The sequence below is a fragment of the Archocentrus centrarchus genome, chromosome 22 (genome assembly GCF_007364275.1).
Source record: "Archocentrus centrarchus isolate MPI-CPG fArcCen1 chromosome 22, fArcCen1, whole genome shotgun sequence".
Classification (NCBI taxonomy): Eukaryota; Metazoa; Chordata; class Actinopteri; order Cichliformes; family Cichlidae; genus Archocentrus; species Archocentrus centrarchus.
Genome location: NC_044367.1, coordinates 24,998,153 through 25,022,110, shown reverse-complemented (window position 1 = coordinate 25,022,110; position 23,958 = coordinate 24,998,153). Strand labels below are relative to the sequence as shown.

General features: G+C 41.0%; 2 protein-coding genes across 2 annotated transcripts; one reads left to right on the top strand and one right to left on the bottom strand.

The window, feature by feature from the left end:
- Positions 1 to 180: 180 nt before the first annotated feature.
- On the bottom strand, positions 181 to 15,716 carry prorp (protein only RNase P catalytic subunit). Its single transcript, XM_030718563.1, has 10 exons — positions 14,998 to 15,716; positions 14,749 to 14,887; positions 14,217 to 14,451; positions 12,635 to 12,933; positions 12,327 to 12,374; positions 12,091 to 12,223; positions 3,353 to 3,463; positions 1,343 to 1,494; positions 429 to 627; positions 181 to 344 (listed from the first exon to the last, which is right to left on the bottom strand). Exons 1-10 carry the CDS (start codon positions 15,401 to 15,403, stop codon positions 213 to 215), a joined length of 1,854 nt encoding a protein of 617 aa, XP_030574423.1. The 5' UTR covers positions 15,404 to 15,716; the 3' UTR covers positions 181 to 212.
- A 1,341-nt stretch (positions 15,717 to 17,057) lies between these two features.
- On the top strand, positions 17,058 to 23,924 carry ppp2r3c (protein phosphatase 2, regulatory subunit B'', gamma). The gene is made up of 13 exons (XM_030718565.1): positions 17,058 to 17,247; positions 17,359 to 17,483; positions 18,635 to 18,739; positions 18,830 to 18,942; positions 20,382 to 20,479; positions 21,185 to 21,255; positions 21,356 to 21,488; positions 21,913 to 21,968; positions 22,255 to 22,330; positions 22,458 to 22,594; positions 23,209 to 23,346; positions 23,475 to 23,534; positions 23,614 to 23,924. Exons 1-13 carry the CDS (start codon positions 17,181 to 17,183, stop codon positions 23,821 to 23,823), a joined length of 1,389 nt encoding a protein of 462 aa, XP_030574425.1. The 5' UTR covers positions 17,058 to 17,180; the 3' UTR covers positions 23,824 to 23,924.
- The last annotated feature ends 34 nt before the right edge of the window (positions 23,925 to 23,958 follow it).

The following is a 23,958-nucleotide window of genomic DNA, read 5'->3' as shown; positions in this document are numbered from 1 at the left end:
TGTAGTCAATTAGAGGTGTACATAGGCAAAATTACAAAAATTACATCTTGTCCAAGTATCCATAAGCTAATGTTAAACCATATTTTAATGAAAAGTACAGACAATTCAGGGATGGTAAATATTTATTTACAGGTCCACAGTTTTATCAAAAGCCTTCAATACCCATGTTTCTTATCCCAAACTGTAAAAAAAAAAAAAAAAAAAAAGTGTCCTCAGTGGTTTTTGTTGAGACACAGCCACTGTTGTGGCACTTCATAGGTGCTCCTGTCCTCTGCGTTGTCATAGGGGATGTGCCATGAGTCTCCTCCTGAGGTCTGGATGATCGTGTCATAGCTGGGAATACTCTGATTTAAAAAAAACAAGCACGGTTAAAGTTGGCATGGTTCCTTCTTTGAGCGTAATTATCTGGCTTCTCCCTCATTCCTCACCTGAAATCGAACCCTCCTGCCTGCTGCGACATACCCGTCCACCACCAGCTGGTGGCCTCTCTGCCACTTGAAGAAGAGCCGCCTGGTGGCTCCATCTGGCAGACAGGCCTTGTGATCCCTCATCAGGTCCCTGCTCACAAACCGACAGTGGTTCCCAGAATGCAGAGTGGCGTACAACAGGAAGGGGTCATCCTCCGAACTGAAAAGCAGATGTACGAGCAGACTCTCTTAAAATACTGAAAATAAACAGTTCTACATATGAATTCAGCCTGTGTTATGGTTTACTGTATTAGACATAGAGGGGGGTATCCTAGTTAGATGCCAAAACTAACTCAACTGGTTCCTATCAGCACAAAGGAGCAGCAGTACCAGTCCAAGCTTCTCACCCCATCTCTAAGGCTGACAGACACCCAAGGGACAAAACTTCCCTAGGGAAAAAAAAAATTGGCAACCTCATTCTTTGGAACACTACATCAACCATAGATGATGGTTAGGATGCCAAAAAAACTGAGAAATCAAAAGATTTCCCTTCTGGATCAGCTCTCTTTTCACCATGACAATCTGACATAATACCCGCAATCTGTCAGCACACCTCATGATCCACCTTCCCATCATCATGGACAAAGATCCTGAGATACCTGAAAAACAAACTCTGTCCCCAACCCAGAAGGAGGAGTGATCCACCATTTTCTGGAAGAGAACAAAAGTCTCAAACTTGGAGGTGCTGACGCTCATTCTGGCTACTAACCACCCAGTGCATGCTGAAGGTCTTTGAAGCAGTAAAAATAGTTGCTGATTACAGTTTTACAGAGTAACTAATAGTCTGTAACCTTCCCAGTACTGCTTTCCTGTCGGTTCTATGGAACATATTCCACGCTGTTCTTTTTGTATTATCATCATCGCCAGACACTCACATGTTGTCAGTAAAGAAACAATGGGCCTTTTGCTGGATGAGGTTCATGTTTTGTCTGTCCCAGGATCTTGAGGGCCGTAGCATGTGTTTCCTTCCCAGCACCAGGACAGTCAGGCCCTGACGCTCGACAAGCTCTAACACCACCGCCAGCAGCTGAAACACACACACGCACACGCACACACACGCACACACACACACACACACACACACACACACACGCACACGCACACACACACACACACACACACACACACACACGCCTTTCTTTATATTCACTTTCAAAACCAGAACATTAATATAGTAATTACTCAAATGTCTGCCCGGATCTGGTCTAGGATGCAAGCAGATGATCCTTCATGAATACAAGAAGTTTTAGGGGTTTTTTGTTTTTTTGCATCTGCTAAAGCTGGCAGTGCAGGTCCTAAAAGAACTGGTAGCCAATGGACAAGATCTTGTGTTACTGGAAGCTTTCTACTTCTAGGCTGAGTAGCACTGACCAATCATGTTTGAGATAGCTTAGGCTGCATGCAGGGAAGCAGTCTGCAAGAAAAAGGAATGCACTGGCTTAAATGCTAAAAACAAAACCATGAAGCCACATTCTATGATGTCACTGGAACAATTTAAAAAGTAACTAGTCTTGCACATGCTTTTAATTAACCTAACCTCATTAACTGCATGTCTTTGGAATGTGGGAGTACCCAGAGAGAATCCACGCAGGCACGGGGAGAACATGAAAACTCCACACAGAAAGGCCCCAGCAAGGTGGTGTAGCACTTGCTGTGAGGCAACAGTGCTAACCACCATGTTGTGCTGCCCAACAATAAAACAAGAATTATAAAAAAAAAAAAATAGTCTACACCATAGGTATTCTGTAACTGCAGACCCTTCTGAAAACCTACACTGTAACCTGATGTGCACCTCCCTGGAAATGCAACTACACGCCACGTAGATGCTGCCCCAGGTATTATGATTGGCCCGTTAAGTGCTACAGATTCCTCCTGTGCATTTCTGGCTACTTTTTCCCTGCAGTTTTGAATATATCATTGAGAGAACAGGCCCTGCATCAATATAAGCATTCACAGATGTCGGGAAATTCCTGTATGGAGATTGCAGAATCTATCCAGCAGGGGAAAAGATGGCCAAAGACGCACACTAAGAATTCTGGTCGTCCACAAAAATGCAAGAACTGAACTTTCCAATATTTCCAGTGTTTATTTTACCTCATTGTCTGCAATATCTGTCCAAACTATGTCTGAAAAGTGTTTATTGAACAGTTTCAGATGCACGAACTGATACAAATACACAGCGCACTGTTTTGCCCCAAATCCTTGTCCAGCAAACCTCTCAGCTACAAGTAAGTTTTTATCCATTTGCAGCCATTCGTATCTGAGGCTGAGCTTCTTTCAGCTCGGCCTCACAGAGCTGCTAGCATGTATGCACACATGTAATCCTCTGGATAGTGTATTCAGCAGGTACAATCATATTTCAGCTGTACCGCTGTCCTCTGATTTTCTTTGTACATTTGAATAACGTGCCCTGATGTAAATTTTGATGACTTTTGCATTTATTTTCATAGGTTTTTTACCTTTCCCACAAACTAGATGACTAGATAAGGAAACAGGCTCATCATTCTGCACTTTCTTTTGATTTTTAGCCACACATGTGAGAAAATTGGGGCAGAATAAGCAGTCACACACTCACACATCCTGATAGACAGATGTAGGCAGACTGACAAGTAGTCCAGTCACTGTTAAAATCAGGTACTGGGCAGTTTTACGTGCTCTCCTACGTACACATTCAAACACACACACTGAAGGTTTAGTCATTGTGTGACTGGCAGAAAAGCCCCTGAGTTGGACAGATGTGCATGTAGGACGAAACCACTAAAATCTAAACTGTAAAACTCTGTGTGAGTGCTTGCAGATAGAGCAAACTTACACACAAGCTAGACCCTGTGAAAAAGATCTGCATCACACACTTTTTAGGTATGTGCACCAGTGCATTTTCTCACCGTCTCCGACTGCTTGCTTTTGTCCTTGTTGATATTTGCAACATTAAGCCCATCTACAACCACATCAAAGGCCGGCTTCCTCTTCACAAACAACTTGAACCGCTGCAGCTCCTAAATAGACACACAAACAGAGAGAAAGGACAGAGAAAGAGAGATGTAGGAAAATAACAGTCAGTGGAGGAGTATTTATAAATAAAGTGATGCACACAGGTTAAGAAAATGTGACAAAGCTGAAAATAGACTATCTACTATACAAAGATAAACTGTCAGGGTTTTACCATAGCACACTTCCTCTATGGCTTAAGACTGTCTGCACCAACCTTTGTTCCCATTTGCCCCGTAGATGAAGAGATACTTCACTGAATAAGTAATAAATCTGACCTGCTGATGGGCTGCTGGGATCCTTGGAGTCACCAGGATTGTCCTTTGAGGACCCTGAGTGTCGTGCTAATGTATGTTAAGATATATAAGTCTGGACATGGTGTGGGGCAATATTTGCATCCCATAAAAGGACACTAAAAAAAATTACAGTTCGGCAAAATAGGAAGGAACAGGCTCCAGTTGTTGACTTGCACATTTTAAGTATATACAAAAGCCCATTACACAATGACATAAGAACAAGGAATAAGGGAGTGGCTGAAAGAAGCTTTCTAATGAATGAATAACAGCTTACACCGATTCTCATTGTTTTGGCTTCTGATAGTCAGAAATATCAAGATGTCTGAACACTTTTGGGCACAAAGCTGCAACCTTCAGAAGAAAAACATGACGCCAATGGCAAAAACTGGAGTTCCTCTAATGACCACTAGAGACTGATTCTAAAAGTGAGTCAATCCTCAGATTAAAATGTGCAACTTTACAAAGAAAATAAACATATTTACAGTGTAGTACAAAAAAATAGTTATTTCTGTATCTAATGTCACCATTCATAAAGATATACAGCTGATGAACATTTATATACAGTATTGTGCAAATGTCTTGAGTCACCCCTTATTTCTCCATGTTTTGTTTCCAAGGACACAGATGTTCATGTGGTCTTGAGCAATAGTTCTCCTTTCTGAAGGCCTGTCAATGGTTTTCTTTGGACATTGGCTGTTTTTTCACTCATTTTCAGTCCAGCCTTTTTACCTGACCATTTCAGAAGAATGTTTTTAGTTTGTTAAGCCATTTAGCACTGACCTAAGAATCATTCAAGTATTAAAAGGCATCAAATTCAATTGTTCCCATTTCTTTAGCTGAATCTATGAAAAATGCCAAAGTTAACACAGTTTGACAGGCAAAAACAAAACAAATGTTTCTGCACCTCAGCATGGTGTCAAGTGTGTGCTTAAAATTTTGAGGAAAGTGGACTACAGCATGAGCAATTATCTCATTGTCATGTCCTTAAGAAAGAAGACCTGACACAGGAGCTGAGAGATAGATCTGGCCCTTTACTTGATCTACTGTTCACTGAAGGCTGTGCAGTGATGGTCTCAGTCGAAGGGTGATTGTCAGCAAGCCACTCTTAAGGAAGGGAAACAGGGAGAAAAGACAAGGAAGCTGCCTGAGAGAGTTCAGGTTGTGTTGAAGAATAAAGGTGGTCATAAAAATATTGACTTTCAAGCTGGTTAGACGGGTACAAACTCAAGTTTTACCTCATATACATGTTTCAATAAATTGCTGCACCTATTTCCCATTTTCTTAAGTAAATATAAAGAAATGAAGGATGACTCAAGCCTAACTCACCCATTTAAATTGTATTAAGGCTTAAAGTGATGCCTTATTATGGCCGTGGCTGTTTTGAGTGACAGGTGGGTGCTGACACTGATGGTCACTATTTTAATGAAACAAATTAATTAATGATGGCTTGCTGTGCAGTTGTTTGTACTTAAAGCTTATCCAAGAGTATTTTATTTCTCATATTTTATTACTTCAAACTAATTGCCAGGTAACTGTAACTGTAACCAGGTAACTGTAACTGTGTGATGCACCAAAACAGTTTATGGCAGGGTTGCTAGTGTTAGCTGGTAACCTCTTCTACAAACACGGTCAAAACAAAAACAAAACAGCAACAGACCAACGGATGGCATCAGAATGGCTACATCCATCTTTTACATACAGTCTATGTTATGTAGCAAAACGCTTGTTCATTTTTGCATGTTGTTTCCAATTGATAATTTGACCAGCTGAGTACTGAAAATGTGCGGTACTCACTTGTTCAAATTATCAATTGGAAACAAAGCTCTGCAGAAAAAGTCTGAGGAAGGTTAGTTTGCTCCTGAGTCAAAGTGTATCTGAGCTCCACCTGGGAGCTCGCTTATCTGATGGTTGGCTGATTTTCTCACCAACTGATCACAGGCCTGCCAGTAATAAATCAACCTGGTCTTTTCTTCCCAGAAGGCAGATGGCAGAGTGCCAGCTGGCAACGCGAGTACGAGTCGACTGTGTTAACATTAAGTTTAATTACTTATTCAATTAATGCTAAAAAATCAATAATGGATAATCACGTTTGTTACCTTGTAGGACACTTTTAAAAGGACTCAGACAAATGTGATTGTCACCTCTTCGTGAGCTCTTTACTACACAGAAATCGAAAGATACCCAAAATGTGATTTTTTTAGTTTTTTTTGTGCCCTTCAACAGTCAAGCATGCAGACCACAGGGGATGGTCCAGAAAGGCAAAAATCAAATTTTGGACCAAATTTTATTCTTGTTACAGGGAGCATTACTTTGGTCATAATTAAAAAAAAACAGCTTTGTACCATAACAGGAAAGCTGCTCTGAAGCTGCATGGGAACCTGTTAGTGCTTTCACTTTTCGATAACAGAAATATGGAAATAGGCTGCTGTGAATTCCCCTGGACTTGAATCTTGGCGGCATGCACAGTATCATGGACTCACATTAAAATGAGACCGTAGACATGTTTTGTTTATTTTTTTTCTTCCTCTCATGGAAATGTGATCTTGATGATTTAAAAAACAAAAAAAAAACTGCATTCTTATTGCTGCTCTAATTTACTTACACTGCGTAAATACACCAGGAATACACACAATTCATTCTGCAGCAAATGTTTGGTTGAGGGGGAAAAAAATGCAATAAATTAAAGCTACAGAAGAGCTGAAGCTGAGAATGAGAGTAGAAAAAGAGAGAAAGACAAAGTCCAGCATAATTATCCAGGGACTTCCCAGAGCTGACATGTGAAACCAGCTCACTGTGCTGCTGCGGACACATGCAGGCATACATTAGCTTACAGTACCACTTAAGTACCACCATTATTACACAAAGCACAACAGGGTACAGTAAACGTATCCAACAACATTACCACCGAGCCGTGTCATGTGCAAATAATGAAATCTATCAACTTCAGCTCAAACACAACTTCAAAGAACTTTCGGCTGAGTTCAGTTTATCTCACTTTTAATACTTGTCATCATCCCCCCTTCGCATTTTCATGTGGGTGTACCTTTTGCATCTACTTATGCATCAAATAAATATTGTAGATGAAAAGATCTGCGCTTATGTAGAGTGCATATCTCAGCAAACCAAATTCTGCATAGTCCAACAGCATGGCTCTGCAGTAAAGATCCAGACCAAACTTCTCACGAAGAGCCAAAAAAAAAAAAGCAACAAAGAAGGCATTGATAGCATTGAGAGCATGCCCCTGCAACTTATTTCACAGTGCTATACTGATGCAAACAACCTGGTTTTGTATAAAACAGTCTAGACTGCAGTTTCACATTATATTAGAGGTTACTATAGTCAGAACACATCATCACATATCCACACATGTAATTGGTTTTAGATTTTTGGGGGACCTTTATTTCATCAAAACTGATGCAAGGGGGGATTGAAACTGTATTTCATTGTCTCTAACTTCTAATGCTCAGTAGCCAGTTTATATCTGTTCAACTGCTCACTAACACAAATATCTAATCAGCCAGGCCTGTTGAAATTCACACTGAGCACCAGAATGGGGAAGAAAGGTGACATAAATTACTTTGAATGTTTGTTGGTCTGAGGATTTTAGAAACTGCTTGGATTTTCCCACACAACCATCTCTATGGTTTACAGAGACTGGTCTGAAAAAGAGGAAAGATCCACTGAGTGGCAGTTTTCTGGGTGAAAATGCCTTGTTGATGCCAGGGGTCAGAGGCCAGAATAGCCAGACTGCTGCAAGCTGATAGGAAAGCAACAGTAACTCAAAGAACTACTCGTTACAGCCAACATGTTGAACCTTGAAGCAGATGGGCTACAGCAGCAGAAGAGCACACCGGGTGTCACTCTTCTCAGGCAAGAACAGGAAACTGAGGCGACAATCAGCACGGGCTCACCAAAATTGAACTGGAAAATCATTTTCTTGTCTGATGAGTCTTCATTTCTGCTGCAACATTTAGATGGTAGGGTCAAAATTTGTCATAAACAACATGAAAGCACGGATCCATCTGCCTTGTATCAACTGTTCAAGCTGCTTGTGGTGTCGGGGATATTTTCTTGGCACAATCTGGGCCCCTTAGTATCAACTGAGCATCATTTAAACGACACAGCCTACCTGAGTCCATCCCTTTGTGACAACAGTGTACCCATCTTCTGATGCCTACTTTCAAAAGGATAACACACCATGTCCCAAATCTCCAATCATCTCAAACTGGTTCTTTTATTATAACAGTGAGTTCACTGTACTCAAATGGCCTCTACAGTCATCAAATTTCATTCAAATAAAGCACCTTTGGGATGTGGTGGAACAGGAGATTCACATCATGGATGTGCACCCAGCAAATCTGCAGCAACTGTGCTGTCAAGTCAATATGGACCAAAATCTCTGAGGAATGTTTCCAGGACCTCATTGATCTGTTCTAAGAATGAAGGCAGTTGTGACGGCAAAAGGGGGTCCAATCTGGCACTAGCAAGGTGTAACTAATGAAGCAGCCATGAGTGTATACATATTACCTGCTCTGAACCAGGTTATGTATTCAGAATAAGTTACTGTGGTGGTCTCGCCAGGTTAACTTTGTTAACTTTGAAAGCCTGTCGCAGCTGTCATAGGGAGAGAGGCGGGGTACGCCAATATGTCACAGAGACAGACAACCATTTGCACTCACACTGACACCTATGGGCAATTAAAAACAGGGTTATTGCATTCTGAGTTTATTCACAGCACCCCTTTTTTTTTAACTTTTCAGTAGTGCAAAAACTGTAGTTATCACTACATACAGACAGAGAGAAAGTGCTGCCCTTCTTCCCCTTTGCACTGATACCCTTCCTCTCACCCTTTCCTTTCTTCGTGAGTTGCTTAACTCTTGTCTGAAGCATTCTGTTTGCCCTTGAAATAAATTGCCTTGAAAGGGGAATTTTAAAAAAAAGCCCATTTAAACTGTCTGTCTGCTTAACAGGAGGTAGCTGTGGGCCACTTTCACATCGCCCTCCACATGCTGGAAATTCCCTTAATTGAACCAACTATAACAGACAGCCAAAAAAAAAACACATACAGGAACATGTGCAAAGCAAGCCCTATCTTAATAAATTAAATATGTTGCATTATTAACTACATATTGCTGGTGTTGCTGTTTCTCTTAAATAACCTTGTTTTATGTTTATTTTAATTGCATTATTAAAAAAAGGAGTACATTCCAATCCAGTGAAAAGCTTGTGCTGTGGTATACTGCACATATGCATGCACAACAAAAAAGATAGAACACCGTGTGTGGTGTATCTGCTGTTGTCTGTCTTACATATTTGCAATGAAATAAAACCATGACATGAATAGCTGATCATTTACATACTCAAAGCAAGTAAATGATCTTATTTTCATGTCATGTTTCATGGAAAACTTTTCACACAAAGCAGCAAAATAAACATCTCCCTTAAACAAATAAATTCACGGGAAAACGGGCTCATTTACTTAGTTGCCGAGAAATTCATGTGCTCTAAGCACAAAGACAGCAGGGAAATGTCCATGCAGGCTCTGTTCACAGGTAACAGGTTCCACCTATCTCCTCTAAAGATCACCACATTATTAGTTTAGTTCATGTGAAAACTGAGGGGAAATTAATACTATTTTTAAATAGTTAAATCATCTTGCTTTAAAGTGCAACCTCAGTTATTTTCCAGTGTTTGTTCAACTTATTTAAACAACATACAAGCCAATCTAAGCTAACAGGCTGTGTAAATATGTAAATCTTCCTCCCAACTTCCCCTGAAATAAAGTGGAAGACCAGTCCAGATCCTCCAAATCCTCATTTTGCATATAATGAACATGACCTGTGCAAAGTGGTCTGCTCCACTACAAATGTCCCCCTAATTAAACCTACAGCATTTTTATTCTTCAGCTTTTGCACAGTTTGCGACTTAAATAATCTCCTTTAATCTTTGCTTCACATTTCGAATGATTAATTTGCTCTGTAGACAAAAGTGGACCACTTATATTTCTGGCTTGCATGTGACTCATTTCATAACAGTGTGAACAGCACAAACCACATGGAATCTGATCTTTTGTGTTCTAATTTGGGCCATTTTCACATGAACCTACATCAGATAAAAAATTTGGATTTTTATAGTTTTTTTTTAGTTTTCTTTTTTTAGATGCAACCTCCTGCAACTTCTGTCCCTCACCTGGCCAACAGACTACTGTGCAAAAGTCTCGAGTCACCCCTCATTTCTTTATATTCTGCTTCGAGGAGCCAATCTCTCTTATAATTTTTTAAAGCGACCTTGAGCAATAGTTCTCCGGGCTTCCTGAAGGTCTTTCAAAGTTTTTCTTTGGACATTTTCTGCTTTTTCACTAATTTTCATCCAGTCCTTGTACCTGACCATTTTCAGAGGAATACTAATTAATGAGTATTAATTAGTACCCGCACGAACACACCTCTGTTCAATGACAGCTGCCACTGTCAAAGCTGGCTCTTTATCCTTACCCCCATTAATTAATTGGTTTCTCCTGCATATTAACTTATAAATCAAAGTGTAAACACTGACTTTAGCGGCCTGTGTTTGCTTCTGTGTAGCAGGATGGCCCTTGTGATTGTCTGGAGTCTGATTTTAGCCACATTTACAGCATAAAACCCAGAATACTGCTGTGACTTAAGTTTCACATAATCTAATGTAATTCTTATCTATAAATCAGGAATGGAAACTAGAGCTTCTGGATGACTGGCTGTGTCTCTATGCCAGCTGATAGTATTATCCCATTTAAAAAAACAACAGACTGCAAATCCCAGAACATCACAAAGGACGGCAGTGACAACAGGGCCGTATCCTCCTTATTAAATTATTAAAAATCTGAGTCATACATCCCAGCTTAGATAAATAAATCAATAAAGTCTCTGAATTAGAAGAACAGACACTGCACCTAAAATTTATGAAAAGCAGATCTATTCCTTCATCTAAAGAATGAAAGCAGCTGTTTGAGCAGCTCACTCTGCCAGCCTGATACGCAAACCAGTGTAACAATGACGCCATCTAGCAGAAGTACCAAGAAACAGCTGGAAAAACTAGTGCACCATGAAAGTCTACTCTCAATATTTTAGTCTGGAAAACCTTTTTTTTTTCCTGATTGTACATGGCGATATTCTGATTGTTCACAAAGTTAACACAATGTTTGAATCATTACTCGAAAGTATCACGTGACTGGTGGTTATATTTAATGGACTGCAAGTGCAAAGTAATTACTAAATTCAACAGACTCAAATATAAGTAAATAATCTGTGCATGCTGTTTGTGATGTTTTCTAGTATGAGCTGTTTGAATATGGCTTACCACACATACTGCATTCAAGACTAATTATGCATTCAATAAACTGATTGTTAATGTTTCTATGGATCTTTGTGGCATAGAAGAGAACCACAGGGTTAATGCACATAGTTAACAGTGCTGTCAGTGGTGTGCAAAATTACTTTGACCAACAGTGAATGAATGAGTTGAGAATTACATTTACACTAAGTATGGAACTGAACGAGGCACCGTTAGAGCATATCTGATATAGATAAGGACTTTCAGGGGTCTGAGATGGTCTCCTTATTGTTTAGTTTGCAAACAAGCACAGACACACACACAAATTTTGTGTATTACAGTAATATGATGTGTTTTCTACTTAGAAAAACTAAGACAAGGAAGAAAAGAGGGGGGAAGAGAGTAAACAAAAGTGAAAGAAAAACAAAGTAAAGTGCCTGAGAGGAGAGGAAAAGAACAAGGAAGAGGAGGGGGAGAGGGAGAGGAAGAAGAGAACAAAAGAAAAGAGAGACAACATTTTCAAGAAAGGCAAAAACTATGACTGCAGGGCGCTCATTTAGGCAAAATGTCCACAGATTTTGTTAACGAGGTTTATTTTACAGCCTTCATCTTCCATCTGTTTCCTATAAAAAAAATAAATAAATAAAAAAAATCTAATTCCTGTTACAATTCCCGTTACCTATATGTGATAGGTAGGGCAACCAGGAGTTCCTCTTTAAGAGGAACTGCACAGCCTCGTCCCTCCTTCCCATATTTCCCAAATTTTAATGGGCTCTAGTTTTTGACACGTTTCTAAAGGTTCAGGAGGTCGAATGGGTCATCTACCAATCGGAAGGTCGGTAACTGGCAGCAGCACTACTCCCTCTAGCGATGGCAGACTGGATTTTTTTGTACAAGCTTGCTCTTACTGCATGTTTTAATTGTCTTGTTTCAAGCTGATACTTGATGTTATAGCTGTTGGTTTGTGACTTAAATATCAAAATAAACAATGATAAATGAAAGTTTAAGGTCCCTCTGTGTACATGTGTGTTTACCTCTGGAGTGGTCTTTTTGAAAACATCTTGTCCCTGAATGATGTCGGCCATCACTCTGTCCTTCAGCTGCTGGTATTCCTCAGCAGTCAGCTGGATGGACTCCAGCTCTGATCCGCAACTCCTACACACTCCCCTTAACACACAGACACACACACACACACATATAAATGACACACACTATCGTAAGGGAGGTAGATATACAAACTTCAGGCTGATTCCAGAAGCGGTTTCATTACTTTGGGGTGGCGGTCGTCCAGCTTCCTGTCCATTCCTGTCCTGTTAGGCTGAAGTTGGGAAGGAGTAGATGGAAATATCAGAGTGATGAGTGATTATGTTCAATATGATGAGGTTAGTCTTTGGGACAAATGTCGCTTTGCAATGAAATGTACAAGAGCAAAGAGCAACAACCTAAATCACCTAAATGGTGCTGGATGTTTGATATAAAAGAAACTTTCAGAACAGAATTTAAGGAACCAAATCATGTCTTAAAAATTTTTTTCTTTTTTTTTTTTTGCAAGCATGTGTACCTCTATCACAGTCCTACCTCTCAAACCAGTTCTTGATGCTGCTGGCGAGGCTCTGCTGGGGGTAGATCTGGTTATTTCTCATGTGCAGCAGAATTTCCATGAGCCTCTCCTGCTGTTCAGCCTGTGACATGGCCGTCGTTCCTTCTCCTCCTTCCTCTTTACTCGCTCCTTTAAATAGAACTTCCCATGTCTCCTGGTAAGGACTCAGTCCATTTTCGACTAACTCATCGTAAAGAGCCCAGGCAGTGCTTGCTTCGCCATGCAGCACTGCCGCTGCAATGACATCACCATAGTTGCGTGGTGATGGGTTAAAGACCTGTTAGACAATAAAAATCAGATGATGATTGAATTGATTAATGAAGGAGCAAAGTGTGAGTGTGCATGTTTCACCTGCAAACTACCCCAGCTGACTGAAATGCTGTACAGGCAATACAAAATTTATATAAATAATTCAATAAATCAACAATAGATATACACTAACATGCACAATAAAAAAAACAAACTGTGATTACAAATAAAATCATCAAATAAAAAAAACAATATAATAAGACTGACTGGGCAGCTCTTATGTGAAAGAGAAGGTTGTTTCAAAGATTAGGAGCCCCCACTGGTGTGGTTGAGCCTGCAACTAGGAACGTCAAAGAGCAGCTGGTTTGTAGACCTCAAGGCACTGGTAGGAGCGTAGGGCTATAAAAGTTTAGTTAAGTAGGGTGGCGCCAAACCCTTGAGACTCTCAAAAACAAGTAATAAAATTCTGAGCTTGATCCTGAGAGAGACTGGAAGCCAGTGTAGGCAGGTCAGTATGCTGTTATCACGCCTGCCAGAAGACCAGCTGCTGTATTTTGTACAGCCTGTACAGCCTGCAGGCAACAAAGCAACAACTGATTAAAGCCAAAGAATCACAATAGAAATAATAAAGGCATGAATTGTTCTCTCAAAGTCACATGGAGGGAGGTAGACCTTCACCTTACTGAGAAGCCTTAATTCAAAAGCAGCTAATCTTAACAATACGGCTAATCAAATTTAAAAGTAGAGTCAAAAATCGCACCAATCACAAGGTTCCCTGCAACTGCGTGACAGTAAGAAACTAAAAGATTGATGGTGTGGTTGTGCCCATCTAAAAATTTGGGTTGCCCAAATAAAAAAAGTGGCTTTGTTCAGGTTGGGGAACTTTATCTCCACCCATAATCACTGAACATCTCTAAGTCAGTTCAACAGAGCCTGAATAGAAACATAGTTGTTTGGTTTGTACAGGCAGCTACATCTGCAGCTCATCTGAAAAGCAATGAAAGGATGCTTTTCAAAAATGGAACCCAAGAGCAGCATATTTGAAAACAGGAGAATGGGACCCAATATAGAACCCTGAGGTACCCCGCAACTAAGTGGGGACCCAGTGGCTTTGTTCAGGTATGAAGATATGTCTAAACTATTACAACCCCAGCATCCACCCACAGGCTCCGGGGGGGATGTTTATTCTGACCCTAGTCGCCAAATTTTAACAGCATTCTGCTGCTGTAATAAATCAAACTTCAAATGTGTGTGTGTTCTGACTGAAATACTTTTTACGAGTTTAATTTTCTTTTCAAAAAAGCTGCTCACCTTCTTAAGCTCATGCAGGAGGTCGAGCGCCTCCCTCCACCTCGCTGTCCGGCTGAAGGCTTTGATAAAAAGACTGGAAGCTCCTGTGTCCAGAGAAGGGAAGCTCCCCCGCATGATGTCATAGACGTCAAACACCTCATCGTCATGGCCGCCGCTCACGCACAGCGTCAGGTATTGCAGTAACAGCTTGTAGGGCAGTGTGCCGGTTTCTGTGGCTACAAAAGTCAGCAACGACCTGAAGACGAGGATTTTAAATGAAATTCTGGATTCAATAGGGAGCCAGTGAAGACAAGCCAATCTATTCTAGTCATTGCTGCAGCGTTCTGGTCAAATGAAGGCTTTACAGGAAGTTTTTAGAACAAAGACTGATCCATCCTGATCTAAAATGTCTCCAAGGTTCCTCACAGTTTTACTGGAGGCCACGGAGAACCATCCAGAGTCAGTATCTTGTTAAACACCCTAGGGCTAAACAAAATATCACACTTAATCCTCATTTGGACAAAAATAAGAGACACTCTTGTCCTCTGCTTACTTGGCAACATTCAGCTCAGCCCCAGAAGTGAAGAGCACATTCATCATTTGGATTTCAAAGCGAGGCGGATTTCCCTGAGACTCCTTCACCTTCTTCCACTCAGCGGGAGGGAGCGGCCGCTCAGGAGGCTGCAGCCTACCTATAAAACACCCAAACTATCATTGAAACACATTTCCACGCAGACCTTGTGAGATCTTAAGATGGTTAAATGAGTCTGAAGTTAATCTGATGGTTGTCTGCATGTCTCACCTGCTCCCCTGGCTGTCCTCCATTCAGGCTCCTCCTCATCCTCACAGACCAGAGGTGCCTTTCTCCTCAGCATTTCTGCCGTCCTCTTTGCCGTCCCAGCAGCAAACACAGATTTGGGGACGACAGGCCTTTGCCAAGGAGCAGACCTCTTATCTCGTCTTCCATTCACTGGACCATCATCTTCACCCCGTCTGTTGATGGTTTTTTTAACCCCACCTTGTCCTTCAGTCTGTCCACTGCTGCTCCTGTGTGTCTGTCTGACACCCAGGGTGAGGCTGAGGTCTCTGGTGCACAGAGAGCGAGCCTGGGGTGGCTTTAAGGTGGAGAAAGCTGGACTTCCTTGGTGGAGAAGTAGCTGTGAGGACTTCAGACATGTTCTGGCTTTCAGTATGAAGGTAGAGCCCATGTTTGTATGACTACAGTGAATGATTTAGGACCACATCAGCTGTAATCCTTGTTTGGATTTAAACTTCTATTCCTCACACAAACTAAGCTGACACATGTTGTGAGGCTGCAGAATGACACCAGAAGCTCACCTTCCTGTTTCTACGCGTCATTTAAAGCCTCTCTCACGCTCTCGTTTCCTTTACAAATCTTCATAACTACAGAACTATAAATGCGCCTCACAGACCGCCTCAGTGTCCCGCCTGAGTAACTCATTCAGGTTATTTTCACCTACAAAACACACCAGCAAGAAGGTATGACTGGAGTCGCGCAGCCTGACGTCATCAACGTTAGACAACGTCGTTGTCTAGTTTTTCAAAATAAAGGAGTAAAACTTATCATCAGAATAATTTCATACAGCATTTATTCTGATAAGATATACAGGTAAATTATCTAACCTTTGTCCTGCTGCTTTTATCCTTGTGATGACTGCACTCTGTCCAGGAGCTGATGTGAGTTAAATCGCTCCTTTTTATTATAATAAGAAGTTGGTTCATCTCTTGCGACTGTCCTCTAAACTATATACTTAATATATGCTTTTAATCACAGATAAAGTCAGTGCTTCATTTATATAGGACTTTTCAAACAAATCAAATCCAATTCATCTGCTTAGTAATAGTAATACAGACTAAAACCGTACGATCACACTAAAAATACAAAAAATATGAATTATTTCTCAAAATAACTTGCATTGTACACTCTTATATTATATGTCTTCTTCTTTAAGCTGCTCTTTAGTGGTCGTCACAGTGGATCATCTTCCTCCATCTATCCCGTCCATCCTCCTCTGTCACACCAACATGTCTTCCTTCACTACATCCATGAATCTTCTCTGTAGTCTTTCCCTCCTGCCTGGCAACTTCGTTTTCAACATTATTTGTCCAACATATCCACTAACCCCCTCCTCTGCACATGTCCAAACCATCTTAGCCTCTCATCTCTTTGTCTCCAAACTGCTCAGTTTATAAATATTTCTACTCTTATCCATCCTAGTCACTCCCAATAAAATTCTTAACATCTTCAGCTTCAGCATAAATTACCCCCGGTGCTCATCTCCACCCTCTCCATCCTGCCTGCACTCTCTTCTTCATCTTTCTTGTGCTCTGTCTGCTGCTTTGGATGGTTGACCCCAGGTATTTAAACTCATCCACCTTCACTACCTCTGCTCCTTGCAGCATCACTGTTACACCGTCCTCCCTCTCATTCACACACACGTATTCTGTCTTGCCTCTACTTTCATTCCTCTTCTCTTCAGAGCATACCTCACATTACTTTTATATTACATTTTATACAAATATATCATAGATACTTTTTATTATATTACATATCAAAGTATACCAAAACTGTAAAATAGTACTAATGCAAGAAATAAAAAAATGCACTCCAAGCCTATTTTTTAGGACTCAATTTAAATAGTAGCACCATGAGAAGATAAGGAAGGTTGTGGACTATTGAGAAGGATTGCTCTATTTTTTATTTTATTTGTTTATGTTTTATTTATCTTTAATCTTAATCTTGATTTAACTGCATTTATTTATTTAGTGATTAACTTGTGAGCAACGTTCATTTTCCTTTCTTTCTCGTTATTCTTTTAATTTGAAAGCTCCGACCGGAAGCACAGTTTCGTTTACAGGCATCTGATGTTGTTTGGGTAGCTGGGCTACTTTTTTCCCTTTAAGTGGACCTTTGTGATTAAAAAAAAGAATAAATCTTGTTGTTAGATTGTCTCCAGGGCAGAAATGGCCAGAGAACAGCGGCCTCACTGGGCCGATATTCTGAAGAGGAGGTTAGCAAACTCCAAAAGAGGTAAAACAATGTAAACTGTGTTAGCTGGCTAACTTGAATTTACGCTATCGATCTGTAATCGGTTAACCAAGAATCTGATTTAAAATTTTGTTTTATTTTTTTCCGGCAAAGACGAGAAGAGCGAAGAGGAAAAGAAAGCAGAAGAAACGGAGCTGTTCTCCAAGTATTACAGCGAGTGGAAGGGCGGAAGCGACAGCGGAAACTCCTACAGGACCATCCCAAGGTTCTACTACAGGGTACAGGATCAGTTCAGTAATAATATATATGAGAAAGTTAGCGTCTCTTTAGAGAAGCCCGAAAACCTCGCTGTGAGCATTTTCAGTTAGGAACTATTTTCTCTCTACTGTCTACATCCGCCAACCAGACGCAAATGTTACAGCTCCCATACAGCCGTGGTCAGAAGTTTACATAAACTCACTTAATAAATATTTCAGTACGTGGTGCTGAAGGTACTACAGTGTCTTCTAACTTGGCAAGGCCAAGACCTGTGAACTTCTCCTTAGTGATCATCATCTGGAAAAGGCCGTTTCCATGCCAGGAAACTGACCAGTTTAAATTAACTCTACCAATTCTGCCACGAAGAGTGGTCAAATGGGTAAATCTGTACTTTCTTCTGTACAGTGATATAATAATATTGGCCATTTTAAAAACAGACTATACAGAGAGCTTTGCCAGATGAGTTAAAGCTAAAAGTCAAACAGAAAGCTGAAAAATCTTAGGGCCAAAAACAAGCCTCGACTTCAAAAAGCCAGGAGGGCCCATCTGAGGATCTAAGGTAGAGAACTGGGTCAACACTTTTGCTACCTAATAAAAAAAAAATCTGTTTTAAAATGGACAGAGGGCCTGTAGAGAAGCAGGGATTGGAGTGATGTGATGTTAACTGCCCTTCTGACTGGTAACTACCAAAAAAAAAATTCATGACTTTACTACTGTGTGACAATGGATTTCAATTTTGAGGTGAACTGTCTCCAGGACAATTTTAGAATAAACCAAAGCAGTGAAATGCACATTTTGAATTAACCTATAATCTAAATATTCCACCTAAAAGATGCATCATGAACTACAGGAACATTTCAGTATCTCTGTCTGAACCTAAAGTAATGCTAAAATGTACTTAAGAAGAAAAGACAGAAGTAACCTCTCATCATTTCTCTACTTTTTTAACACATCCTAACAGAAAGATAATAGAGCTAAAGTAGCTCTTAATAGATTTCAGACCCCATTTGTCAGAGTACAATAAAACCAAAAAGAAGGTTGCAGAAGCCACAGTAAGAAAGGGGATGATGATGATAACTACTGTAGGATCATTTAACTTGTGCATAGTTGCCCGAAAAGTGTGGTATGATATTGTAGATGCAGAAATGGTGATAACTTAATTATTCTGCAGCTACCAGCAGAAGATGAAGTATTGCTTCAGAAACTAAGAGAGGAATCCAGAGCGGTCTTCCTCCAGAGGAAGAGCAGAGAGCTGCTCGATAACGAGGAACTGCAGGTAACACGCACGCAAATATATCATCTCTTCTTCTGTACAGAGAGAGTGTTTTTACATGTTGTGCTTTTATTTTGTCTTATCTTCCTCTAGAATTTGTGGTTTCTGCTCGATAAGCACCAGGTGCCTCCACTGAGCGGAGAGGAGGCCATGATTAACTACGAAGCCTACCTGCAGGTGGGGGAAAAGGCCGGGACCAAGTGCAAGTGAGTGAGAACAAGTGCTTGGCTCCAAACTGCAGCCGAGTCTGTTTTACACTGCTTGAATTACAGCTAACAGAACACAGATTAGAAAACTGATCAGTCTAAATAAATTATTATTAAATCAGTAAAAAGAATTTCACTTTGATCTGACCACCAACGAGGGTCCACCCTCCACCAGGGCTGCCCTTTTTCACCGATTCTGTTCATAATTTTTATGGGCATAATTTATAGGTGTAGCCAAGTGGTGGAAGGTTTGCGCCATGGTGACCTCAGAATCTCATCTCTGCGTTTTCTGGATGATGCGGTCCTGTTGGTTTCAGGTGTTGGCCTCCAGGTTCCGCTGCAGTGGTTCGAAACCGAGCGTGAAGAGGCAGATATGAGAATTAGCACCTCTAAATCTGAGGCCATGGTTCTCAGCCAGAAAAGAGTGGAGTGCCTACTCCAGGTTAGGGAAGAGTTGCTGCCCCAAATGGAGTCCTAGCTGTCCTACGACTCCATCACAGGGAGGCAGTCCACTCTGCTCCCGTGCAGCTGACAGGGGCCTTCTGACAAACACAGTTTTTCAAACCCTCCCACGCTCTGGGTCGTGTATCGCCCCAACCGCAGGCACTGGGGCTGGTCCAGAAGGCTGCGTCTAAAGGCCTCACCCTCGTCAGACCCATCTGGGCTTGAGGGCCCAGTAGCCCCCAATGCAAGTGTCCCGTCTGGGTGTTGCCCAAGGAGCTACATGGTTGGTTCTGCTAGTAGCCTGTGCTTGTGTCAAGATTAAGCCGTGGAGGTCTAAGCACATGCAGTTATGGTTCCTTTGATTGCGAACAATGATCCTACAGGTGTGGGCGCATTTATCAGACCCAAAACTAGGGCAGGGTGTCCCTCCAGGGGTGCCCCGGCCACTTTGGTGACTCTAGATAACTTTGAGCTGATTACTGGCCCTCTGTGGTGCCCACATCTTGATTGTTTGCCCAATCAAATTTTGATGCTGCTTTATATGCCTACTATGGTGTTCATGGGTTATGGAGAATCAGAGTTCGATTCTGTAGAGGAAGCCTGAGAAATGGCTACCAGGTCCAAGGAGGGCAGCAGGTGTGCAAATTACCCACTCCCCCAACTCAGGGAGGTAGTGATGAAAAATAACAACACAGTACTCTTTTGAGGCCCTGTAATTGGATGAGTGAATTAAGCATATTCAAGATTATTTTTCTCTTGCCTTATATGGAGCATCAGTGTTGCCTTTTGATGTTTTATTTTAGCCTTTATCACCTGTTCCTCTGATTGGAGTAGGCGTCATTTAATCAGTCGATTCTGTGCAAAAGAAGAGTGACCTTTTATGTGATCTCGCTCAGAGCATGAAGTAGAAAGATTGGGTTAAGAGAAACTGGATTTTGATGTGAGGTCATTAATATGTAAATATTTTTTAAATCTTTTTCTCTTCTTTCTTTTAGAAAATTCTTCACAGCCAGAGTTTATGCCAAGCTGCTGCACAATGACCCTTACGGCCGGATCTCCATCATGCAGTTCTTCAACTACGTCATGAGGAAAGGTCCGAACCTTCATTTGTCTTTTTTCTTCTGCCTTGTCTCTACTGAGCCCCCTAAACAATCCCAATGAATTATTATTTTTAAAATGCTACTTTTGCGTCCGCTCACAGAAACTTTTACATTCTCTTGCAGTTTGTGTTGCATTCCTTCTGATCTGTCCATTCAAGTTCTAATCAAAGTTACAATAACTTTATATTTTCTGATTGTTTCCCTGTTTTATTTTGTTTTGAGTTTTTGTTTTTTATACAGTTTTGTTTTGGTTAGTTTCCAGAGTGGCGGCTGGTGTGTCAGAATCATGGCTAAAAGATGAGCCTGCTGTATACAACTTCTTTTCACCGACCACCTATACGACATTAAAAATTTCACTTTTTTTAGAGATTTTTACAGTAACGTAAGAGAAAACTGATCAAACATCCAGGGTCCCAATCATCGTTTCTGTTACTCTACGCCATATACATTATTTTGCCGCAGTTTTGCTGTTGAAACTATGGCATATCCCAAGATCTTAATGCTTAAAGTTATTGAAAAAAACATGATCTTGGCTTTAGAGTGTGACTATCTTTCAGCCCTGAAAAATTCCTGTGGATGTCTTCTGCACTTATGTTATTAGAACTAAAGAATACTGGAAAAATCTTGCAAATTAGAAAGTTAAAAGTTCTGACTTATCCTTGTGTACCCCTTTTCTGTTCTTTCACATCTGCATCTAGTGTGGCTGCATCAGACCCGGATAGGCCTAAGTCTGTATGATGTGGCAGGACAGGGATACCTCAGAGAGTCTGTAAGTTTAGCTCAAGTGATTAAAAAAATAAATAAAACAAGTTTTATCCCCAGTGAAAATCCAAAAGCAGCAAAATGGTAACACTTCTCATTCTGTGTAGGATCTGGAGAACTACATCCTGGAGCTGATCCCCACTCTACCTCAGCTGGACGGCTTGGAGAAGTCCTTCTACTCTTTCTACGTTTGCACCGCTGTCCGCAAGTTCTTTTTCTTCCTCGACCCCCTCCGAACAGGTGAGACTGAATCCCACTTTGAATCTCAAATATTACTGAACATCATGCAGGAACCAGATTTCCCATGAATACGCTTAACTTCAGGGTGAACATACTCAGTGCTGATTGGCCTAACTGACCAGCTTTTCTGGTATGAATCTGTTCAGAGTTTAAAGTTAGTTTGTTTATCCTAATTTCTGGACCTGGGCTTCGGTGATCACTGTAAGGGCTTTGACTAACTGCAGCTTTGCATGTTAAATAACAATTTTAAGAGGCAAGAGATAAGGGGGAAAAAGCATCTTTTGGTGCTCATTTTCCATTTTTTCCAGTGTGCAGATGATGTTCACGTTGTAGAAAAGTTTAGAAAATGCAGATGTTGGTTATCACACGTAATATTTGTGGCTTTACTGTGCAAGTGTTTTTAAAATTTCTCTTATTTTTGCAGGAAAGATTAAAATCCAAGACATCTTGGCCTGCAGTTTTCTGGATGACTTGTTGGAGGTATGTTTTTTTTTTTTGTTTGTTTGTTTGTTTGTTTTTGTTTTTTATTCATCACTGGAAGTCGATTGTGTTAGTGAAAGATGCCAAACCAGGATTTTTTAAAAACAAATATGGGAATATATTTTGGGAGTCTCCCAGAAGGATATTCAGTTTTTTCATTATTTCATGTAAATCAATGCAGTTTTTTTTTTCCACATTCCTCAGTCCTGTTTTTCATGGCACACCTGATCCTAAGCAACTCTTCCTCTTATTGATGTCATCTTTCTTCTCCTTTCTCTGTTCCCAGCTGAGAGATGAGGAGTTGTCTAAAGAGAGTCAGGAGTCCAACTGGTTCTCAGCCCCATCGGCTCTCCGGGTCTACGGTGAGAAAACATCTGTACACATCTGCACAGCAGGAGAATACCAATGGGTTTGGTATTCTCCTATATCTCATGGAATGCTGCTGAAAGACTTTCATATGTATTTCACATGTATTTTTTAACTATGCAGGCCAGTACCTGAACCTGGATAAGGACCACAACGGCATGCTGAGCAAAGAGGAGCTTTCACGTTATGGCACGGCCACTCTCACCTCAGTGTTTTTGGACAGAGTGTTTCAGGAGTGCCTCACATATGAGGGAGAAATGGTACAGTCCATAACATTAACTGCTACAGTACTGACAGCTGTGGTAGAGATGTTTTTGTTGGTGAGCTCTGGGGACTGTAAGGGCTTTCTGATGCATCTTTGAGCAAATAGATTAAATCTTCAGCTCAGCTCAGTGTGACCTCCTCAGCCAGCTGACACACATTACACACACTGAGAATTATAGGGTCAAAATCAAGTGACACCCTCTGTTGCTGTAAATCTACTCTACTGGCCACAACTGCGACGTTTAAATACCCAACTTCACAGTAGAGAAGATTCCCTCCACTGGTGCTTTTCAGCACACGTAAAAGTAAAAAGGTCGATGTGAGTTGACTGCTGGAAGTTAAAAATGTCGTGATAATCATTTTATATAAAATTGTTTCATATTAAACACATTTGGAGAGCATTTGAATTGCTGTTTTTACTCTGTTGTCATTTTGTCAGTTCATCACTGAACTGGACCGCTTCGCCATGTTTGTGGTGTTGGTTCCTTTTTGGAGCATCGTTAATGTCATTTCTGGCTCCAAAATCCAACATGCCAGTGGGCAAAACTTCACAAGTCAGTTGTATGATTGAAATATTTGAATATTTGTCCAACTTCCTTCTGTTTTCCAGGACTATAAGACCTATTTAGACTTTGTTCTGGCCCTGGAGAACAGGAAGGAGCCAGCAGCTTTACAGTACATCTTTAAACTTTTGGACATGGAGAATCAAGGACACCTCAACGTCTTCTCCCTCAACTACTTCTTCAGGGTATCAGCTGCACACGCTTCACACGTCACACAGCGGCTGGTGCAAGATCAACGGCATTGATTCACCAACATGTTTTCATTCATCCGTTCTTCTTCATCATTATTCAGCAAGTTTTTCTTGTTCTTCAGGCCATCCAGGAGCAGATTAAGCTGCACGGGCAGGAGCCGGTCTCCTTCCAGGATGTAAAGGTATATCACAGACAAGCACCACGTTATGTGGCAGTAATGGCTGTGGGTGATGTTTCTGAACATTTGAATCTCTCCTCAGGATGAGATCTTTGACATGGTGAAACCTAAAGACCCCTACAAGATCACGCTCCAGGATCTGGTGAACAGCTGTCAGGGCGACACAGTGGTCAGCATCCTGATTGACCTCAATGGCTTCTGGACTTACGAGAACAGAGAAGTCCTGGTGGCAAATGACAATGATGGCGGCAGCAGCAGCAGGGGCAGCATGGCTGACTTTGATGATACTTGAAGAGGATTTGGGGTTGAAACAAAGAGATTGACAGTGACTCTTTTTACTTGCAAACCTGTGAAGGCCTCGAGGACTTGGAAGAAGAAAAGTGAGGAGCTTGTAAATACTAATATTTGTTCAGTATTAATAAAAAAA

Bases quoted from the DNA above. Each gene is read 5' to 3' on its own strand.
- prorp (XM_030718563.1), bottom strand. From the start codon at position 15,403: ATGGGCTCTACCTTCATACTGAAAGCCAGAACATGTCTGAAGTCCTCA. The intron at 12,375-12,634 runs GTAGGACTGTGA...TCCCAACTTCAG, and splicing joins ATCAAGAACTGGTTTGAGAG to CCTAACAGGACAGGAATGGA. The intron at 1,495-3,352 runs GTGAGAAAATGC...TGTGTGTTTCAG, and splicing joins AAAGCAAGCAGTCGGAGACG to CTGCTGGCGGTGGTGTTAGA.
- ppp2r3c (XM_030718565.1), top strand. From the start codon at position 17,181: ATGGCCAGAGAACAGCGGCCTCACTGGGCCGATATTCTGAAGAGGAGG. The intron at 17,248-17,358 runs GTAAAACAATGT...TTTCCGGCAAAG, and splicing joins GTTAGCAAACTCCAAAAGAG to ACGAGAAGAGCGAAGAGGAA. The intron at 23,347-23,474 runs GTATCAGCTGCA...CTTGTTCTTCAG, and splicing joins CCCTCAACTACTTCTTCAGG to GCCATCCAGGAGCAGATTAA.